We start from the raw sequence: 18,035 nt of genomic DNA on the forward strand, positions 1-18,035 counted from the left end.
TTAATCACAAACCCTGCGGATTTCAGTTATTCTGTTTACACAACAGCTCGAGTACGGGAGGGAGGAGCAGGTAAGCCAAGAGGAGTCGAGCTTTTGTTTTGTGTTTATATTATTCTACCTGACAATACAAAAAAAAAAAAAAGTTGACAGCTGGTCTTCAGCGATAACACCACCGCCTGCAAAGTCACTTTTACACATATATTACTGTTACGGGAGATTTTTTTCCCCCCCTTTGCCACTGGATTTAATCCAACTGATGTTGGCCAAAGCAGTATAAGTCTACCTCTTCAATAAATAAAACCGTAACAGCTGTAATACCGACATGGTTTACAGCAGACAGACACAGAAGTGTTCAGTCATACGCAACGTGCTTAATCGAATACGTCATCCTTCTCTAATTTTAACCACAATGCATGGGCACTCAGCATTTACCACTATTACTGTTGACTGACGAGCTTCCTCCTGAAGCAACAGGTTGAATCAGTCAATACACACAACTGCTGCTGCACTTATTAAAAGGGGAAGTGAGCGTTCCACCCACAGCACAACAGCAGAATCACGAAAAAAGTAGCTGAAGATTTACACCACCGAAGGTATAACTGTTCATTCATTAGGATGGTTGTTTTTTTGATTTTTTTAATCTCAAAAATCTCCTCCTTCAACACCTTTCTGATGTGTCATACCATTTCTGCCACTTTCCAAACCTACACTTTTTTTTTTTTTATATTCACACCAATTTCACAAAGTGATGGTCCACAAGAAAGCAGCCAAGGTTTTATACTTCCTAATTCTTTATTTGAATGCACTGTGAAACACTATCAGGCAATCAGTCTTTTTTCTGAATATGACATAATTCTCATTACAAGCACAAAAATGAAAAAAAAAAAAAAAAAAGCTCCATTGTTGGTTGGCCGGCTTTCCCTCTTTCCCTCACCTTTGACCCCCAGCTCTGCTCATCTCCACCCATTCTACATCTTCTGGCACCCCCCCCCCCCCCCCCCCCTCCCTCTACACCACCACCAGGCATCATAGGTGGACATCCTACAGGAAATCCGGGGGCGCCATCAGGGAGAATCTCTAGAGAGAGTCGAACAATGTGACAGACACACATGCGCACACTAGACACACACACACACACGCACACGGGCCCAATTTACGCAATGAAGCATGGGCTATTGTGGCGGAGATGAGGGTAGGTCGGCACGACAGGTTGAGACAAAAATGAAGGCTAAACGTTGGACTGTTGAGGAAAATATGCGGGTTCGTGTCTACAGATTACAAACATGCTCAGGGTTATCCTTTAATTCTTGTGTAGGTGGATTTCGTGGAACTCTCTCTTGTTTTGGAGGGCGAGAGGCTTTCAGTGTCTACAGTTTTCCAATAAATCACGCACAAACGGTGACTCATCCAGTAACAATCAAAAGCCATCACACTCTTAACTAAATATAGCAGAGGATGTGACAAATATCCCTTTATTTAGGCAAGTTTCTCCACCCCCCCTCCATAAAAGTTAGAGTTAGAATTGCGCCGATCTCTGCATGTAGGTGGTACAATGTTTGTGTGCAATTACAGCACCACAAGTCCAACCTATTGAACTCTGGGCAGTGGCCTCATTTCGTTGGCAGAGGCTCAATCATAACATCTTATCTACGGACATGCTGAGTCATGGAATTCAGCTGTGGCCAATAGCCAAGCAGCAGGGTTACTTATGGCTGTCATTGATTGGTCGATCCCCGAGCACAAAGCTGAAAGGGCACATACCAGGGACACGGCCTGAAGCAGAAACTGGCAGCAGTTTGCTCTCACTTTACTTTACTCTCACATTCTTGTTGCTCTTTCGGTTTTCCCAACTGACAGCCTCGTTTTGTTGTGACACTCGGCTCACTTTTCCTACTTCCTCGCAGATCTCCCCCCTTCATGCTTGCTCTGTTCAGGCTCTTCCAAATAACCATGGCCTCATTACCCCTGTCCCTCTGTTTGTGTAATTGCGTTTTGGAATAGCAAAACAGTGCCGCTCCCGTCCAGAGGTCACCATTCCTCTGTGGCTTACATCCTGGTCCTACGTCTCCATGGTCCCCCAGCGTAAACCATCTTTCTTTGTGCAGAGAAATATCAAGGTTGATTAAAAGTACCTATATAGAGTCCTATAGCCACCATTCAAGCCATAAATCATATCCAAAGCCTCGGATTTCCACTAGAACTGTCCATTAATAATGCATTTGTATTGGAAAAGCAATACAATAATAAGGAAGGCCTGCAATACAGAACAAACGCAATTTGTGTTACTGAACTGAGACACTTCAGAATTATCTTCAGTGTTCTTAGATGAACAATATGAAAAAGATAATGCCTTGCAATAACCTTGATACTTTTAATGTTATTTTTACTTTAGACACACTATGCTCAGCATGCCCTGTCGATCTAGGTCAGAAGCATGGCGGCTAACGTTTTAGCGGCTATTTTGTAAGTCATAACATATAAACTAAAACTGATTCTCATGACTTGTGAATTATAATTATAGGGAATGAAGTGAAAAGGTGTCCGGTTTGATTCACTGCATACCACTAAAATATATCCACGTTTCAAAGCCACAATTAAATGGGGGGAAATGAACATGTCCACTGTGTTTTAATGTTACAAATTCATCTGAAAATTGGTCTTTGAAGACACAGACTAAACTGGCTCTGAAATCGAAGAGTAGCTCACTCCAGAGACCTTTACATCAGCAAGTCCCCTCCATCTGAAGCCTGTAATGAGCAGCAGGGCTCGAACAGTGGGGACAGAAGAGAACCTCAGTTCAACTCTGGCGGGCACACTTTCTAATGGAAATTCAGATACAATCATCCCAGAATGCACTTCTCTCTCCCTTAATAATCGGCCACTAGAACAAGGCGGCCATTGAGAGGAGAGTGACTGTAATCTGGTCCACCAAACTCCAAAGCTGCCCGCTATAATTAGCTCCTTTCTCCATCAAACAGACTCGAGCAAACCTCTGCTGTAATACAAGAGAAGAGGTTTACTGAACGGCACATTTTCTGATGACTGGGGAAATTTCCTCTCCTTGGCATATGGAGCCACCGCACACGACAGGTGTGCGCACTGTAAAATCGGCAAATGAGCGGGTGAGAGAGCACGGCTGCATTCGGCGGCAGAGTGGTTGGGAAGAATAAAAGCTCGAGTTGACGAGGAAATAATACAGCGCAGGGCCACTTCTCGAATCGAGTGGTAGTACAAGCCCACAACACTTTGTTCTCTATCAAAATTACCCGCGGACTCTTAAGCCGACTGATGTACGTCGTGTTTCGCACTACAGGCCTCAAATAATGTCCAATTACTTTTCTCATTTGATCGCCGATCCGGCATTGAGAAAACGTCGAGCGACTTTCGATGTGACACGAGAAGCCAAAGTCCACCCACTGTTCCCACTGCCGAGCACGCCAGACCCCGTGTTTATCCCCTCACATAATATAGGACAGAGCCGTTCCATCCAGTGTCCTCATGAAAGGATGTCGCCGCATCCCTGGCCTACATCCTGACGGGCGAAGCCGGCCCTGCTCTAATCTCAGGAGCATGTTCAGGCTCAGGGACTCACAATGCGATCGGCAGCCCAGAGGCAGGCAGACAGGGGTGAGTGGGTATTCTGGTAGCGAGCCTGCTGCCTGGGCAAATGGCACGGCTATTAGGGGAAGAAGAGGCTTCCTGGAGAGGTGTGACTGCACTGCAAAGGGCCCAATCAAGCACAGAACAGAAGTGCTGACAGCTGCTAATGCGTTTACCTGAGAGCAAAGAGACTGTCTGCCCCAGGAAAAACAGTGTGTCTATGTGTGGGTCTGTTTACATCTTTGCGAGCTCGGTCTTCTCGGTAAAGGTTGATTAAGATCAAAGTGGGAACAGCTCATCAAAAAGCGCCAGGTCAAAACACAGCCAGCACACAGTGGGTGTGTGAGGAATTTATTTGCCTGAATAGGATGTACAATCCACAACATGAATAGCCATTATCTGATCCCAAAGTTCCTGTTTTCAAGGTGTTTCTTTAATCTGGCAGTGACACAGCAGCACACACACACACACCAAACCGCTCGCTATGCACCAGGCCGTTATCTCACTCCCCGAGATCTCACGCGGCCAATTCTGAAATCACCGTTTCAACAGCACGCGAGAAGGATCACTTTAAAAGATATAAGCGCTGAAGTCCAGGGGAATGACTCCTGCAAAAAGGGAGTGGCTGCCAGGGCAATGACCAGTTTGCAGGGGCAGTGAAGATTAAGCGGTGACACATCGATGGCTCCTCCTGACACCAAAATAGATTAATGGCAAGAGTTAATTGTTATCATCAGGTCATTCTTATCAGCCCATCTTAACCGCATGTCAGAGCATGAAGGTCTAGACATTCTGCATTCACCGAGTCGCCCATATGAGATATTCAATAGGGGGAAAATACCTGACTAAGACGATTGGAGGCGATGGGGAACTTAAGAATGACCTCCGTGCATTTCCCAACTGTGTCACCAAGGGGTCCTGTGTGCACGCTGCTTGGCAAAGTTACTGGGACATTTAATAAGAGTGAATTTCACAGATTTAGGAGCTTATAGAGTATGACCCAAATCTGTGGAGAGCACAGGTTTGAGGGTAGCAAACTGCTCAAGATGCCAAATGAAAGCATAGGCACTTACAGTAAATACCTCGAAACTGGACAAAATGGCAATCGTGTTCACCCTGAAGGCTTTTGAACCAGGAAATGATCAAAAACAAGTATGACATGCATTCCTATTTTGTCTACACCCGGCATTCCTATTTTGTCTACACCCGTTTAACGTCTGCCTATAATGAAGGCATGACATAAACTTTCCCCAGGCCTGACAAGAGCAATGTATCCCAGGTGTTGTTGTCCAAACAATTTAGATTTAGTTGGACAGGACTCGTTTTATGACCTTTTTTTTTTTTTCTTCCTTTCCCGTAGTAAACTGCCCATTTAATTAAAAAAAAAAAAAACCCCGAACGGCCTCCCTGTGACTTTAACTTCATACATCCACGAATCTCCATTAGAATAATCATTATTACAGTATTACTATGGAAGGCTTGAGATGGAGCCAGCCCTCAGGGGGACTGGGGTTGACTCCCAGTTTCTTGTTATTCGCAGCACTTCAGTACTGCAATGTTTGAGGAGGGGAAAACGCCTTAAAAATTAAATTTAAAAAAAAAGAAAGAAATTCCCTCAAAAACCCTCTACACACATGCGATTAAAAGGTAGAAAATAATGAGTACGTGGTTGTTGTATACATACCATGTCAGTCCTGTCTCTCTGGCTGCTGTCCACTCCTTTTCTTCTTCCCCTCTCTCTCTCGCCGTCTCTCTCTCTCTCTATCAGCCACAGCCGGGGAAAAAAGACTTAAAAAAAAAAAAAAACAGACCAAAAAAAAAAGAAAACACTCCCCACAATCTCTCACATCGACTATTTTCCTTTTTTTCTCTCTCAGTAAACAGGCTTGTCTGTCCACCGCTTCCTCACTGTTAACAAGTCTGAAGTTTCACCAAATGCATAGATGTTTCTGTTTCTCCCCTCCCCGTGTGAAACAACAAGCAACAAAATATGTTCAGGAAAAGAAAAAGAAAGAATGAGAGAAAAAAAAAAAAAAACCTCCTCAAACTCCAGTCCTGGAAACGAGGAGGAAAAAAATGTAAGGGGGGGGGGGGAGGCGTCGGAAAGCGCTGTTTCGGTGTGTTTTCCCTTCTTGCTTCACCACCACGTTGTTTTGACCAATTATTATTTCCTTTGTTGTGTCAAAAATAAGAGTCCGCAGGAAACGCGATCGGCCAGAGCTTTTCTTTTCTCGCTTTGAGGACAAAACGCGCAGTTTCTCGTGCGCAGCGGCGCGTTCTCCTTCCGCACGTTAAAGCCGCTCGCAGGATAAATGTGTGACGCTCTGTATAAGTCTATTTTTCCTGCTTCCCAATAATGGCGGACCTTCTCCCGAATCTAGCATCTCCCCTCCTATTCACGGGGGGAGAGAGAGAGAGAGAGAGAGCGAGAGAGAGAGAGACGCGCCCAGCGGTTCATGGACATAATTACAACACACGCACTTTGTCCATGATACGCAGATTTACGCCGCACAAAGGCGTGAATGGTACCAGAAAGAAAAAAAAAATTCTTGTAAATGTAATTCTTTTTTTAAAACAGTATTTTATTATGATTTTATATATTTTTTAAATAGAAAGAAAAATATGTAACACATTTTTTAAGATTTTAAAGAATGGAATAATGTAAAATTACTCCTAAAAATATAGTGGATTGAAAAAAAAAATTCATGTGATTTTTTTTTTTTTTAACTCTTAATGTAACAGCAACCAACCATCCATCTTCACCATCCATCCTGCTTTGTCCAGGCAGGATGCACCCTGGACCATAAGCCCAGATCTTGTGGTTGATCCAGGAATTGAGCACCCACTGAAAAGAAAAAAGCACATTTTCCTAATATAATTGTTTTTAATTTTACCTCTAGAAAATTTACTTTTCCTGCATATTTATTTATTTATTTTTTAATGGTGATCAACAGCTTCTCATTGTTTGCTGGATTTTCATGTGCCACGACATCACAGACATATGACTTGCGGCGTATTCCTGTTTGTTCTATTGCTGGACATTTCTCGTGCTGCAGAAAGAAAAGGAATGTGTTCTTGTCAACATGATTGTAATTAAATGACTTTATTTTGGTCCATTTGCCCTCTTGGCCCCATGGCTCACACACCACTTCCTTTCACAACTGATCCCTCGTTTCCATGTCCACATTCAAACATCAGTCATCTCCTCACAGATTTTCATGTTCCATGCTGTGTTGTGTTTGTTGTGCATTCATGAAAATACATAATATATTAATGAGCAGCAGATAGATGTGAAATGCATTACTCTATTGGGGAAAATTAATCATCTCAAAGGTTTATTCTCATGACATGTGTTGTCCGGAGACCATTCTTCTTGGTGAAAATAGGTCCTGGTTGGCAAATATATTGTTGTAAGATGGTTTTTGCATCTGCATGATTAAAAAAGCTTCCAAGGGAGATAATGGAACTACTTCAACATGTCTGCAGTGTTGCACAGCACAACTGTCTGCAATAACAGCTCAAACAGATGTTTAGTGTCTTGCAGTGGGATCCTCTCTTGAAATACTCTCTCTCTCTCTCTCTCTCTCTCTCTCTCTCTGTCTCTCTCACTCTCTCTCTCTCTCTCTCTCGCTCTGATAGTCCTTCCCTGAACTTCCTAAAACATGCAATTGCAATCTGCTAATCTAAACTCTGTGTGATATGAAAACAAATACTCCATGTGGCACTAAAGCCCGGTTTATTGTTTTGACTTGAATTTGGCACTTTAGAGGATATGTAAGACTGAAACACTGTACCCAAGACTTCATGTTTAAAGCTTGTCTGTTAAAGTACAGACATGACAAATGTTATTCGAGTATTCAATCTCACGGACAGAGGGAGAGCAAACAAAAGAAACAATAATTTGTGGGGAGGAAAAAAGAGTGACAGTAACTCTAAATGAGAAGTGTAATAGCCTTGTTCAAATTGCGCTATGTGTGCTTTGACAGTTTGAAATGTGACCCAGCATTAAACACACAGTTCGGGGTTCAAGGTGCAGTGTCCTCTGTTTGAATAAGTCCACATGCTTCTGTCCAATCACTGTGTTCCCAGCAATATTTGCGTGACCTCGATCACACAGACCAAGATTAGCAGAGGTCAGAATTTCTGCTGAATAATCTGCCTCTGTTTTACATCTTTCTTCCATCCCTCCTGTTCTAAACACCCAAATTGTGATGGGCAAAACTGTGTGCCCTAATTAACTCTCTCGCTATAACTTTTTTCATAGTGATGTTTTCATCACTCAAACATCAAAACGTAGCTGCAAGCATTATAAAGTGGAACAAAATGCCACACTTTTTGTTTACTTGTGGCTTTGTTTACCCCTTAATTAAATTTTTCCTCCATCCCACTTCAACTCTTTCTGCATTTGCAGTTGAAATATTTCTGGATCCCAAAGGCAAGCGCATTCCTGCACTCACAGTTGTGCAATTCCTGACAATCACAGTCCCCCCTGTTGTCCAACCCCCCTCTGACTCCCGAGACGTCCAGATTGCTTCGAGGCAAACTGTCCAAGCTGCCTGGGCAATGTTCTGCGGTGAACTGGCTGCTCAGCCAGACCAGTAAACAAACACTGAGGCCTGACTCTGCAGAAAACATCCGCAAATAATGTAACCCCAGGAGGAAATACACATATATTGCAATCTTTTCATTCTGAAATAGAAATAATGCTGAGGTGTGTTTTAAATGTGGAAAACTAATGCAGTTATGTGGTGGCTGCAAACCAGGGGTGTCAGACATGAGGCCCGTGGGACAAAACTGGCTCACAAGAGGCTGGAATCCGTCCCATGAAGCCACTAAACAAATTGTATAAATGGCAACAGTTTTAATAGTTTTCTTAGGAGTAAGGGACACAAAGTGAGCATGAACATTAGCTGCCTTATTGTTAGCGAACTAGCCTACACACTGTCAGTGTGAGTGTGTAAAAACATGCATGCAAAAGATTGCAAAATGCTACAATTATAGATGTTTTTTGACATCTTACTATATTTTGCATAATCAAAATTGACTTTAAGCTGATATTGCACTGAGTTTTGGTGCTCATTGTTTGGATTAAGAAGAAATATCCAACATGCAGTCCAACCACAGCAAAAAGCAACAAAAAAAAAACCCAACAAAACTTGTAGTTTAAAAGTGTAATTTTAAAGGTTGTTATGGTTTCATTTCACCAGTCCAGCTCATTCAAGAAGAAATAGTGCTGCATGTGGCCTCTGAACTAAAATGAGTTTGGCAACCCAGCAAATCATGAAAGTATGGAAGAATATACGCCCACTCATGAGACCAAAAAATAATTTTTAGTATTTTTCTTTTTAATCATACACTTTGAGAAAATTATATAAATATGAATGTGTATAATCGAGAATGTGTCCGAAATACACTGATTTTTTCTTTCTCATGATGAGTGGCATACACTTAGTCTTCAATGAAGAAAAGAAATGAAGTAAACAAGGTACGTTACATCTTCTCATTTGATAAAAAAAAATACATTAACATGGCGATCAGACATGATCAAGTTAAAAAAAAAAAAAAAAAAAAAAAAAAAAAAGTACATAAACCAGCAGGCATTATCCTTCTGCTTCTCATGTGACTTGAAACGTACGACAATCTGAGGCGCTCCTGGGTGTTGTAGTTTTAAGAAGGGCGCCAACACTTTGAAAGTTTGCCTTAATGACTACATTTCCCATCATGCCAAGGGATCAGCTCAGTTTTGCACTTCCTGATAGCTTGTGGGAGATAGCGGACGAGCGGTCGAAAAAATACCGATGCATTAACGTAAAACTATTGCATATCTGCTCAGGAACACTTTATTGTGGAGTCTTTTAGGGCCGTGTTCAAGAGACGAAAATGGTAAGTGTGTCATCGATCACTCTTGTCCCGTTTTCGTCTTATGATAGCAGGGGGGTTGCCGTTAGCTGGTTAGCATCTGAGAGTCAGATCTTCATTCGGTCGATGAAACGTTCGCCGCTGTTTGGCCAAAGATGAGGAGTCACGATGTTAAGATGTAAACGAAATGACGACTATTCAGCTAAAGTCAATGTTCCAGACTTTTCCAGGTTCTCGCACAATAATGTTGTCAAATTGAATGGGTGTGGTTGTGCTGAAGCTGTCTTCCCAGTTAATAGGCTAACACCATCATTCAAACTACAGTGAATTGGAGATAAGAAATTGTTCATGACATGATGTTATTGTGACTTATAATACTGTTGGAGAAGTATATGGCTGAATTATAAACCCTAGAGAGGATCATCTTATGAAGTTGTAAGTGACGTGCATTTATGAAGTCTATGTCCTAAATATTGTCTGTCCCAATTAAACGACAATCATTTGAATGAATAGTTTTTGTTTACTTGATCTCTTCGTTTGTGTTTGTCTTGTCTTTCCCCCTTGGAAACCACACAGATCCGCTTCATCCTCATTCAGAATCGAGCAGGGAAGACACGATTGGCCAAATGGTACATGCAGTTTGATGATGATGAAAAGCAGAAGCTGATCGAGGAGGTGCATGCTGTGGTCACTGTCAGGGACGCCAAGCACACCAACTTCGTGGAGGTATGTGAATGCTGCGTATCAATAATCTATGCCCGCGCGCATGTAGGATTTCAATATGCCCCACACATGCTACTTTTCATGTAATATGTGAAACCACTCTACATTTTTGAGATATGGAGAGACATTCAAGTTGATTTTCATTATATTTACTACAATATGGAAAAACATATTGGTACCTTCCTAAACTATTGGCCCAAGTAATTTTTCATCACAATGATCTGTTTTCCCCAGACTACTGTTGGATGATGCTGACATCATTACTTGAACATGTCATGCTGTTTCATCAAATGGCATTTGATGACATAAGCTGTTTTAGTCAGCTTAAATCACACTACAACGTGACTTTCAAATATCAAACATTCAGTGTTTTGATGATGTTTTTGTGCTTTTTACTAAACTGCACTTCAACCATCATTAAAAGTACCTTAGTGTGTTGTGGTTGAAGATTCGTGGTTTCATGATTCATGCAGCATTTTAACTGTTGCTGGTGAACATTTTTCACAAGTTTCTGATGACTGACTGGGAAGAAAAGCCCTCTATTTTAGAAAAAACAACTTCCTAGACTACTGATTGGTGTTATGTATTTTGCTTCAGAATTATTCGAAATACACTGGGAGTGTTTCATCTTCAAGCTTGGGAACTTGAATCTCAATAAAGCTGCTGTTATTGTCATAATAAGCTGCTAAGAGGCTTCGTATGTTTCGTTCTCACAGTTCAGGAACTTCAAGATCATCTACCGGCGTTATGCTGGCCTGTACTTCTGTATCTGCGTGGACGTGACTGATAATAACCTGGCATACCTCGAGGGAATCCACAACTTCGTAGAGGTAACTCAAACACTCAACACATGATGCATCGACGCAGTCAATTCTAATGATTCTCATGGTCTGATTGTTCTCAGGAATGTCCTGAATGATTTTCGCAGTAATGTTCTTGTTTTTGTGGCTCTTTATTGTGAAACCTGCAGCCTTCATGGGAAGTTACATTCGGAGACATTGATATCTACAGCACCTACATTATTTAACAATGCTATCGAACCCTAAGTGATCAATGTTACATAAGTGCTGTCCTGCACAGATCGCGAAGTATTACATTGAATAACAACGAGTCAGACTTTGATCATTGAACAACTCGCTGTATTTCAGGAGGGATGTCAGAACACATTGGGATACGTTTCCATACAGTTACAGCTGTTATCCAGTCTGGAGTGGATCATTGTTGACTGGCAGGATTGTTAGATATTGCTTTGTCAAGTGGTACTGGAAATAAGCCCTCGGCAATAATGAGGAGCAAATTGATCACTCATTATAAACCGGGCTTCAGAGCAACTAACTGCACGAGCAATCCAGAAACACAATGATGGCTCGTTCATGTTAGTCGCTGCAAAAATATTTAGCCGTGGAACGAAAGTGGAAGTGATACGCTCTCATTCGTCCTTGTGAGGTCCTTTCAGATATTTCAACATCTCTACCAGAGAAATATAATGAAGTGGTTTAAAGATGTTTCGATATACCCTAAATGTTTAATTAATTTTAGATTAGTGAGCCAGCAGAAGAGCAAACTGATGGTTTAATAGCAACTCTGAATCTTTTTCTTTGTTTCTTTACATTCATAAAAAGTCTTCCTTTAGATTAATGAACTCTATTTTCACCCAATCTTGGACAAGTTGAAATGTAATATTTTGCAGATTAAAAGAATAAATCAATCTCCTGGTGCACATACAGTGAACTGCACACAAATCATGTTCTCCATTAGTTTGTCTTCTCTGTATACATTTTACAGAATCCAAAATTGCTTTTAGCAACTTGGCTTTGAGCTTCGTTTGGCAAATATGCTCTGAGATATGAAATCCAACAGTGTCAGCTGCAGTGTTTATCCGCCCTGAGAAGCAATCGGCTTTTGCCAACATCGACCTGAAGGCAATTTGAGCAGCCTATACCGTGCATGTTTTAACAAATGTTGTAACAAATTCATCCTTTGGCCTTTATGTTAATACTACTCGGTGAGTAAAACCAACATCCAGACTTGTGTATATCAGAAAAAAAACATGTTTTTGGACTAAATCAATGCTGATTAAATTAGTATTGGAGTATTGCATGATCTGTAACATACCTTTGTGTAATTTGACTCATTAGTGGATGAGTCAAACACATTTAGCAATGTGTTGTTGATCATTTAGAACAGGAGTGGCAAACTCATTTTAGTTCCGTGGCGACATACAGTCCAGTTCCTTCTTGAGTGGGTCTGTTGAAATACTGGCATAATACCATTTCAATTTAAGCCTATTATTTGTTGTGGTGGAGACTGTCTTGGAAAACAAAGTCAGTATTTTTTTTTTGTATTTAATTTAGGACCTTCTTTACATAACTCAACTCTAGAAATTTTAATAAATGCAAAAACATTTCCCCAAAGAAGATAATGTAAGTCTTGAGACCAGATTATATTTAAATATTATAAGAAGCTGGGACGGCTGCGAAGTCTGAATTAGAAACGGTTATCAGTGAAGAAGTCCGTGTTTCTTTGAAGACAATAGTTTATTGTGGCATTTTATAGGGATTCATTCATTATTCGGTCTAATCGGCTTGAATGTGTCTCTTCGTCTGTTTAATGGCGGTTTAACGCTGTGGCTCTTTTTGTAGTCGTATTCAGTTTTAAATCAAACGGAACAAACTTGAGTAGAGAGTTTAAAGTCCAATCTAATGTTTGTTATGGGGGCGAAGACAAACAGTCCATTTTTTTCTGTCGGAGCCCTCAGGAGTGAAGGTCATCTGAAATAATGTTTGACTACGGGCGTTTGTCCAACACACTCGTGTGCGCAGTGTCAGGACTGTGCACACGAGTGTGTTGGAGAAACACACCCGCTCTGGGTTTTAACACTCACTGTAGCAAATTGTGAACACCGGCTCAGTAATTCCGCGATTGTGGACGACACCGCATCGCTGCTTTAACAGGATCGCTCATTAGCCTGAGATGAAACAAGATGCACATTAACTTTAAATTGGTGTATTGTTCATGGGCGCCCTCTTAGTAGCGACTCATTCATTACAGGGTTGTTAAGCTGATTCTACGGCCGCTGCAGCGCCGTCTTATTTCTTCACTACCGCCCCACATTAAGACACAGTTATGTCTGTATTCCTCACTGAAGTCAATTACGTGGTTATCTCCTTGCTGCTATCTGATTAAATAAAGCAACTCAGAGTTTTCCTTTCTTCCTCTCTTTCCTGCCAGGTGCTGAATGAGTATTTCCACAATGTGTGCGAATTGGATCTTGTATTCAACTTCTACAAGGTGAGGACTTTGAGAGATTACGTTTTCCTTTTATTCCTCTAATGTACTGGTAATTTCAAAAATAGTTACAAGGAGCCGGTATTAATGTCACTTCCATTACCGTGCCATGGCAACAGCTGATATTCACAACCTGAGTTTTTCATTGACATTCATCTAAAATCACTTCAGTTGGATTTCTGGTTTTTCCATTGATGGAAATGCTAAGAAACCGATATGTCTGAGCTCCCTTCCCCCACCTGCTGCTCGCGCTCTCACTAATTACCCAAGGCGTCTGAACATCCGCCCACACTCTTAACTTTAACGAAGCGCCACCCACGATTTACCACCTCGTGACCAGAAGCCGAGGAGGAAAGCAAGAGGCATCAACGTCTGAAAAATTAAAAAAGAAAAACACGTCACGACCTGAGTCACCTCCTTCGCTCAGGTGTGTTGCAGCTCGAACTGAATCACTTTGTTTGTCAGGTTAATCATTGTGCCTTTGGTCATCCAGAGGGTTTATTTTTAACATGAGCATTGTTTGACTGAACGCAGGCTAAGTGATGATCCGTCTTTTGTGTGGGAGGATGAAAAAAAAGTGTTAACATGGCCAGATTAACACACAAGTATAAAAGATAAGGACACAGATCACCACAATCTGTAAAAAAAAAAAAAAAAAAGAAGAAAAGGAAAGAAATCTAAATTCTAGCTGAAGAAAAAAAAATTGAAGCCTCATTCATCAACACCAATTCTTTTTCTGTGAAAGTCTTCATCACCAGCTGAATGAGCAGAAGATGAGGCTGCTGTGTTTGATGGATTTTTGAGTCGGGTAATGGCCAGAGCGGCAGGATGAGTGGAGCGGCAGGAGCTGGAAGAGTTTCTCTGTTTGTCTCCACAAGATGCCTTCAGGGACAGCGCGAGCAGAGGTCACCAATGTTTTGCAAGTGATAAATGCCTGGTAGCACAGGAAATGACAGCATTTATGACTGTGAAACACAAGAAAAAGACTCTGTAAATAAACATTTGGGGAACAAAATGATCAGATTGCAGATTAATTTAGCATCCAGCTCTTAAAGCAGCTCTTTATGTGGACCAGAGTGCACATGTGGCACGAACCAGAGTTGTAATTTCACAACATTGTAGTTGTGGGACACTCCAAAGAGCCTGTACTAACTGTTTCCATGACGACACAAGCGACTATGTCAAGTCTTCCTTTTCTGCATTGTCGTTTCCTGTTTTTCTTCATTTTCTTTCATATATTCTTCTCCGGGTTTTTTTTTTTTTTTTTAGATTTTTTTGGGCACTGACAGAATGGTTTGCAAAACAGGCAAATGATGCCAAAGAACCAGCTCTCAATGGAACCGCTTTTCGATTCCCATCCTTATTCATGACATAGACGGGTGGATTGATAATTCTGAGGGCAGTTCAACAATTTCTAACCTTGAATAAACCAGTTTAGGAGTGTTCTTAAATTACCATTTTATCTATACGATAAAATGGTAAGAAATGCAAAAAAAAAAAAAAAAAAAAAGCCTTCATAACGTAGCTAAATCCTGATGGAGCAGAGAAAGACAAAAGCAAACGAGCAGTCAGAGCCGCTGTAAGGTGGCAACCACCTGCTGCGGCGCCGGAACTACCTGATCAGTACTCTCAGCAATCAACGCTCAGCTCACCAGACTAAACTGTACACGTTCAGTATGTCGGACAGCCGTGACGCACCGGGTTACGTGTCATGTTCAAGGTTAAATTGCGCGTCGATTGAAAATCCGTGGCTGCAGCGTGTGATCGCCCCTCCGCCCTCTGTCTTGTCTGAAGGTGTACACGGTGGTGGACGAGATGTTCCTGGCGGGCGAGATCAGGGAGACCAGTCAGACCAAGGTCCTCAAGCAGCTCCTCATGCTCCAGTCGCTGGAGTAGAAGAAGAATAAGAAGCATCGACCTGCTGCCCTGGCTCCCACACCCGACCTGCTCCTCCTCTATCATTCTGGAAAAGACCGCCGTCGTTCTCCTGCCTCCACAGAGCCAACGATCCCCGAGACCTTCGCGAGTTCTGTTCATAGGGGGAACATTGAGAAGAAATATTGTTTACATATAGATATATATGTTTAATTGTCTCAGCGTTGTGCGTTGTGAATGATCCCTGTACTTGTTGTACTGCTAAGGGTGTCACCTAGTTCTGAAGTGAACAGTACATTTCAAACTGTTTCAACATTTCATCCACAGCCTGAGGTCGTTTGTAACCTGTTCTCTCTCTCTCTCTCCCCAAAGCCAGAGGCCGCAGAACTTAGTTATGTCCCGTATTAACCAGTTAGTCATTGCATTTATATCTCTGTGCAGTGTGGAAACCAGTGTGACACTGCTGCGCCCCTCCTCTTCCTCCCCCCCACCTCTCATCAACCTCAACATTTATTTAATGGCACTACTGTAACTAACAAGCACCATAAAAAAAAAAAAAGGCCGCCTGAGCTCACAACCGCCTCGCAGCTCCTTTACTATAAATCGACACGTGAAGGAATCCATCATGGCTGCCGCGTGTCGTAGAAAGCCCTTCAGAGCAGTCGAACCGGCGCAGCGGCTTCATGATTGAATGGCGTGCACGTCGAGTGTCACTCCGACGCCGTTTCAGACGTCTTCGGTCGTGCAGGCGATGTCGGTTCAGGCGGTCTGGATGTTGAAATGAGTCTCATCACGTTTCAAATGAATTGAGACGAGACCGGTCACGTCAAGCGGTGCTCTGTTGGTCGCTCTTTAAACACTTCAAACGAGTCCGACGAAGCCCGGCCCGCACATGGAAAAAGTGTCTTTAAACATGAAGCAGTGCAGTTTGCTCTGAATAGTGTCTGCAAAGCGTGTAGCTCGTGTTGAATATTGTGAAATGAACACATTTGTTACAGAAAGACTGGTTGTTGGTACATTCCTCTCATATTGCATACAATGTAGAATACTTTAGAATTCCTCTCACTGATCCATTCAATTGACACGAGACACTTCAATCTGAACCACATGCAGCCACAAAGGTGGTTTCACATGTTCTTGTTGAACTTTTGTATTGTTTTTTTTTAATTGATTGGCCAATAGTGAAACATGTACCGTACTTCCCTTCTCGTCCACCTGTGAGCTTTTTGATGGAAGAGGTGTTACTGTCTCAATGTCAGCGACCTGCATCGATACGTCCCGTTTTGTGTAAATAAAACAGATGAAGTGAGTTTGGCCATGACTGATCATTCTTCTTCTTCTTTTCTTTTTTTTTTGAACTCAGGTATGTTTCCTTTTCTGCTTCTAAAACAAAACAGAATTGTTTTGCATTTACAGCTTTGGTATTCCCATGTTATCTACACTTGTTCTTCGGTATGCTGTAGTTTTTATCCAGTTCAGGGTTTTGGGCCACTGGAGCCGATTCCTGCTGACGATGCATAAAGAGTGTGAAGTCTGCACGTTCTTCCTGCGCCTGTGTGAACGCCCTCTCTCTGTCCAGATGAAAAGCTTGTTCACTCTTGCCCGCTGATTGATGAAGGCCAACTTCAACTTAAGAAATCATTTATTACATTTGGACAAACTTTAATGGGATTGGTTGGGTTTGTTTGAACTAAGAAATTTTTCAAGCAGTTGTACTTGAGTTTCTCTTGCTATCTCATACCGATTCTCTTATTTATTCAAGCTGACGATGCACATCCTGGACAGGTCACCAGTCCGTCACGGCCAAACATGCAAATTCACACGCATTTATAGATACCGTTTAACCTCAACAGTATGACTCCACACACGCACAGGTAAAACATGCAACCTCTCCACAGAAAGGCCCGATGGTGGCCCTGGAGCCACCAGCAGCTCTTTGCCCCTTTTTTGTAGAGGCTCCCTGAAGCTTTCAGGGAATTATACTTAAATAAACATTTTTATCTTGTTTTATTTACACAACCAATTTCAAAATGACTTATCTCTTTGATTTAAAAAAAAAAAAAAAAACGCTTTTATAGGACGGCTCATTTACTGAAATGGGGGAACAAAAACCTGAAAATGGCTTAGAAAAGAGATAAAACTGTTAAAATGTCCTTTCTCACTGCCTGTGGCTATAAGAGTATAACTCCTCCCTGTTAATAGTGTTGCTGTGTTTTGGTTAGTTTTATGCTCTCAAGGCTTATATTAGTCACAATTAAGCCTTGTACCTTATTAAGCCCTTATTAATATTAAAATGTATTCTTTAATTTTTTTTACCCCGTCTTATTTGATATTCAACTTTTCTTCTATTTATGCTGCGTGGAGCAATGCTTCAAGGACTTTGTCTGGGATTAATAAAGTATTTCCATTCTGTTTCATTCGATTCTATGATGTCAAAATTGGAGAAAGCTGGAAAAGGATGAAACTGCAGGTGCAAAAACGGCTGCAAAATGTAATTAAATGTTTAACATCGTAAATTGTACTTGAGATTTCATCAATGCAACACAAGATAGTTTTAAAAATACCTTACATTTTTTTATGCTGTGTCTCCTCATTTTAAAGGTCAAACATGTTTTGTGGCTCCAGATAAATTTGATTGGACCAAAAATCAGAATAAAATGGCTCTTTTGGTGAGGAAGGTTGCAGACTGG

General features: G+C 41.6%; 2 protein-coding genes across 2 annotated transcripts in view; one reads left to right on the forward strand and one right to left on the reverse strand.

The window, feature by feature from the left end:
- Window positions 1-5,411, reverse strand: part of arhgap35a (Rho GTPase activating protein 35a) — a 69,507-nt gene extending 64,096 nt beyond the window's left edge. The window contains exon 1 of the mRNA XM_080508176.1: window positions 5,285-5,411. The gene's annotated coding sequence lies outside the window, so the exon portion shown is untranslated. The remainder of the gene's footprint in view (window positions 1-5,284) is intronic.
- A 3,930-nt stretch (window positions 5,412-9,341) lies between these two features.
- Window positions 9,342-16,654, forward strand: ap2s1 (adaptor related protein complex 2 subunit sigma 1). The gene is made up of 5 exons (XM_080502965.1): window positions 9,342-9,483; window positions 10,036-10,185; window positions 10,899-11,012; window positions 13,414-13,473; window positions 15,265-16,654. The coding sequence occupies exons 1-5, from the start codon at window positions 9,481-9,483 to the stop codon at window positions 15,364-15,366; spliced, it is 429 nt and encodes a 142-aa protein (XP_080359091.1). The 5' UTR covers window positions 9,342-9,480; the 3' UTR covers window positions 15,367-16,654.
- The last annotated feature ends 1,381 nt before the right edge of the window (window positions 16,655-18,035 follow it).

This window comes from Blennius ocellaris (genome assembly GCF_963422515.1).
Source record: "Blennius ocellaris genome assembly, chromosome: 2".
NCBI lineage: Eukaryota > Metazoa > Chordata > Actinopteri > Blenniiformes > Blenniidae > Blennius > Blennius ocellaris.

Excerpts from the sequence above, each read along its gene's own strand:
- ap2s1 (XM_080502965.1), top strand. Across the intron at positions 11,013-13,413 it reads GAATCCACAACTTCGTAGAG|GTGCTGAATGAGTATTTCCA; the intron begins GTAACTCAAACA and ends CTTTCCTGCCAG. Across the intron at positions 13,474-15,264 it reads TTGTATTCAACTTCTACAAG|GTGTACACGGTGGTGGACGA; the intron begins GTGAGGACTTTG and ends TCTTGTCTGAAG.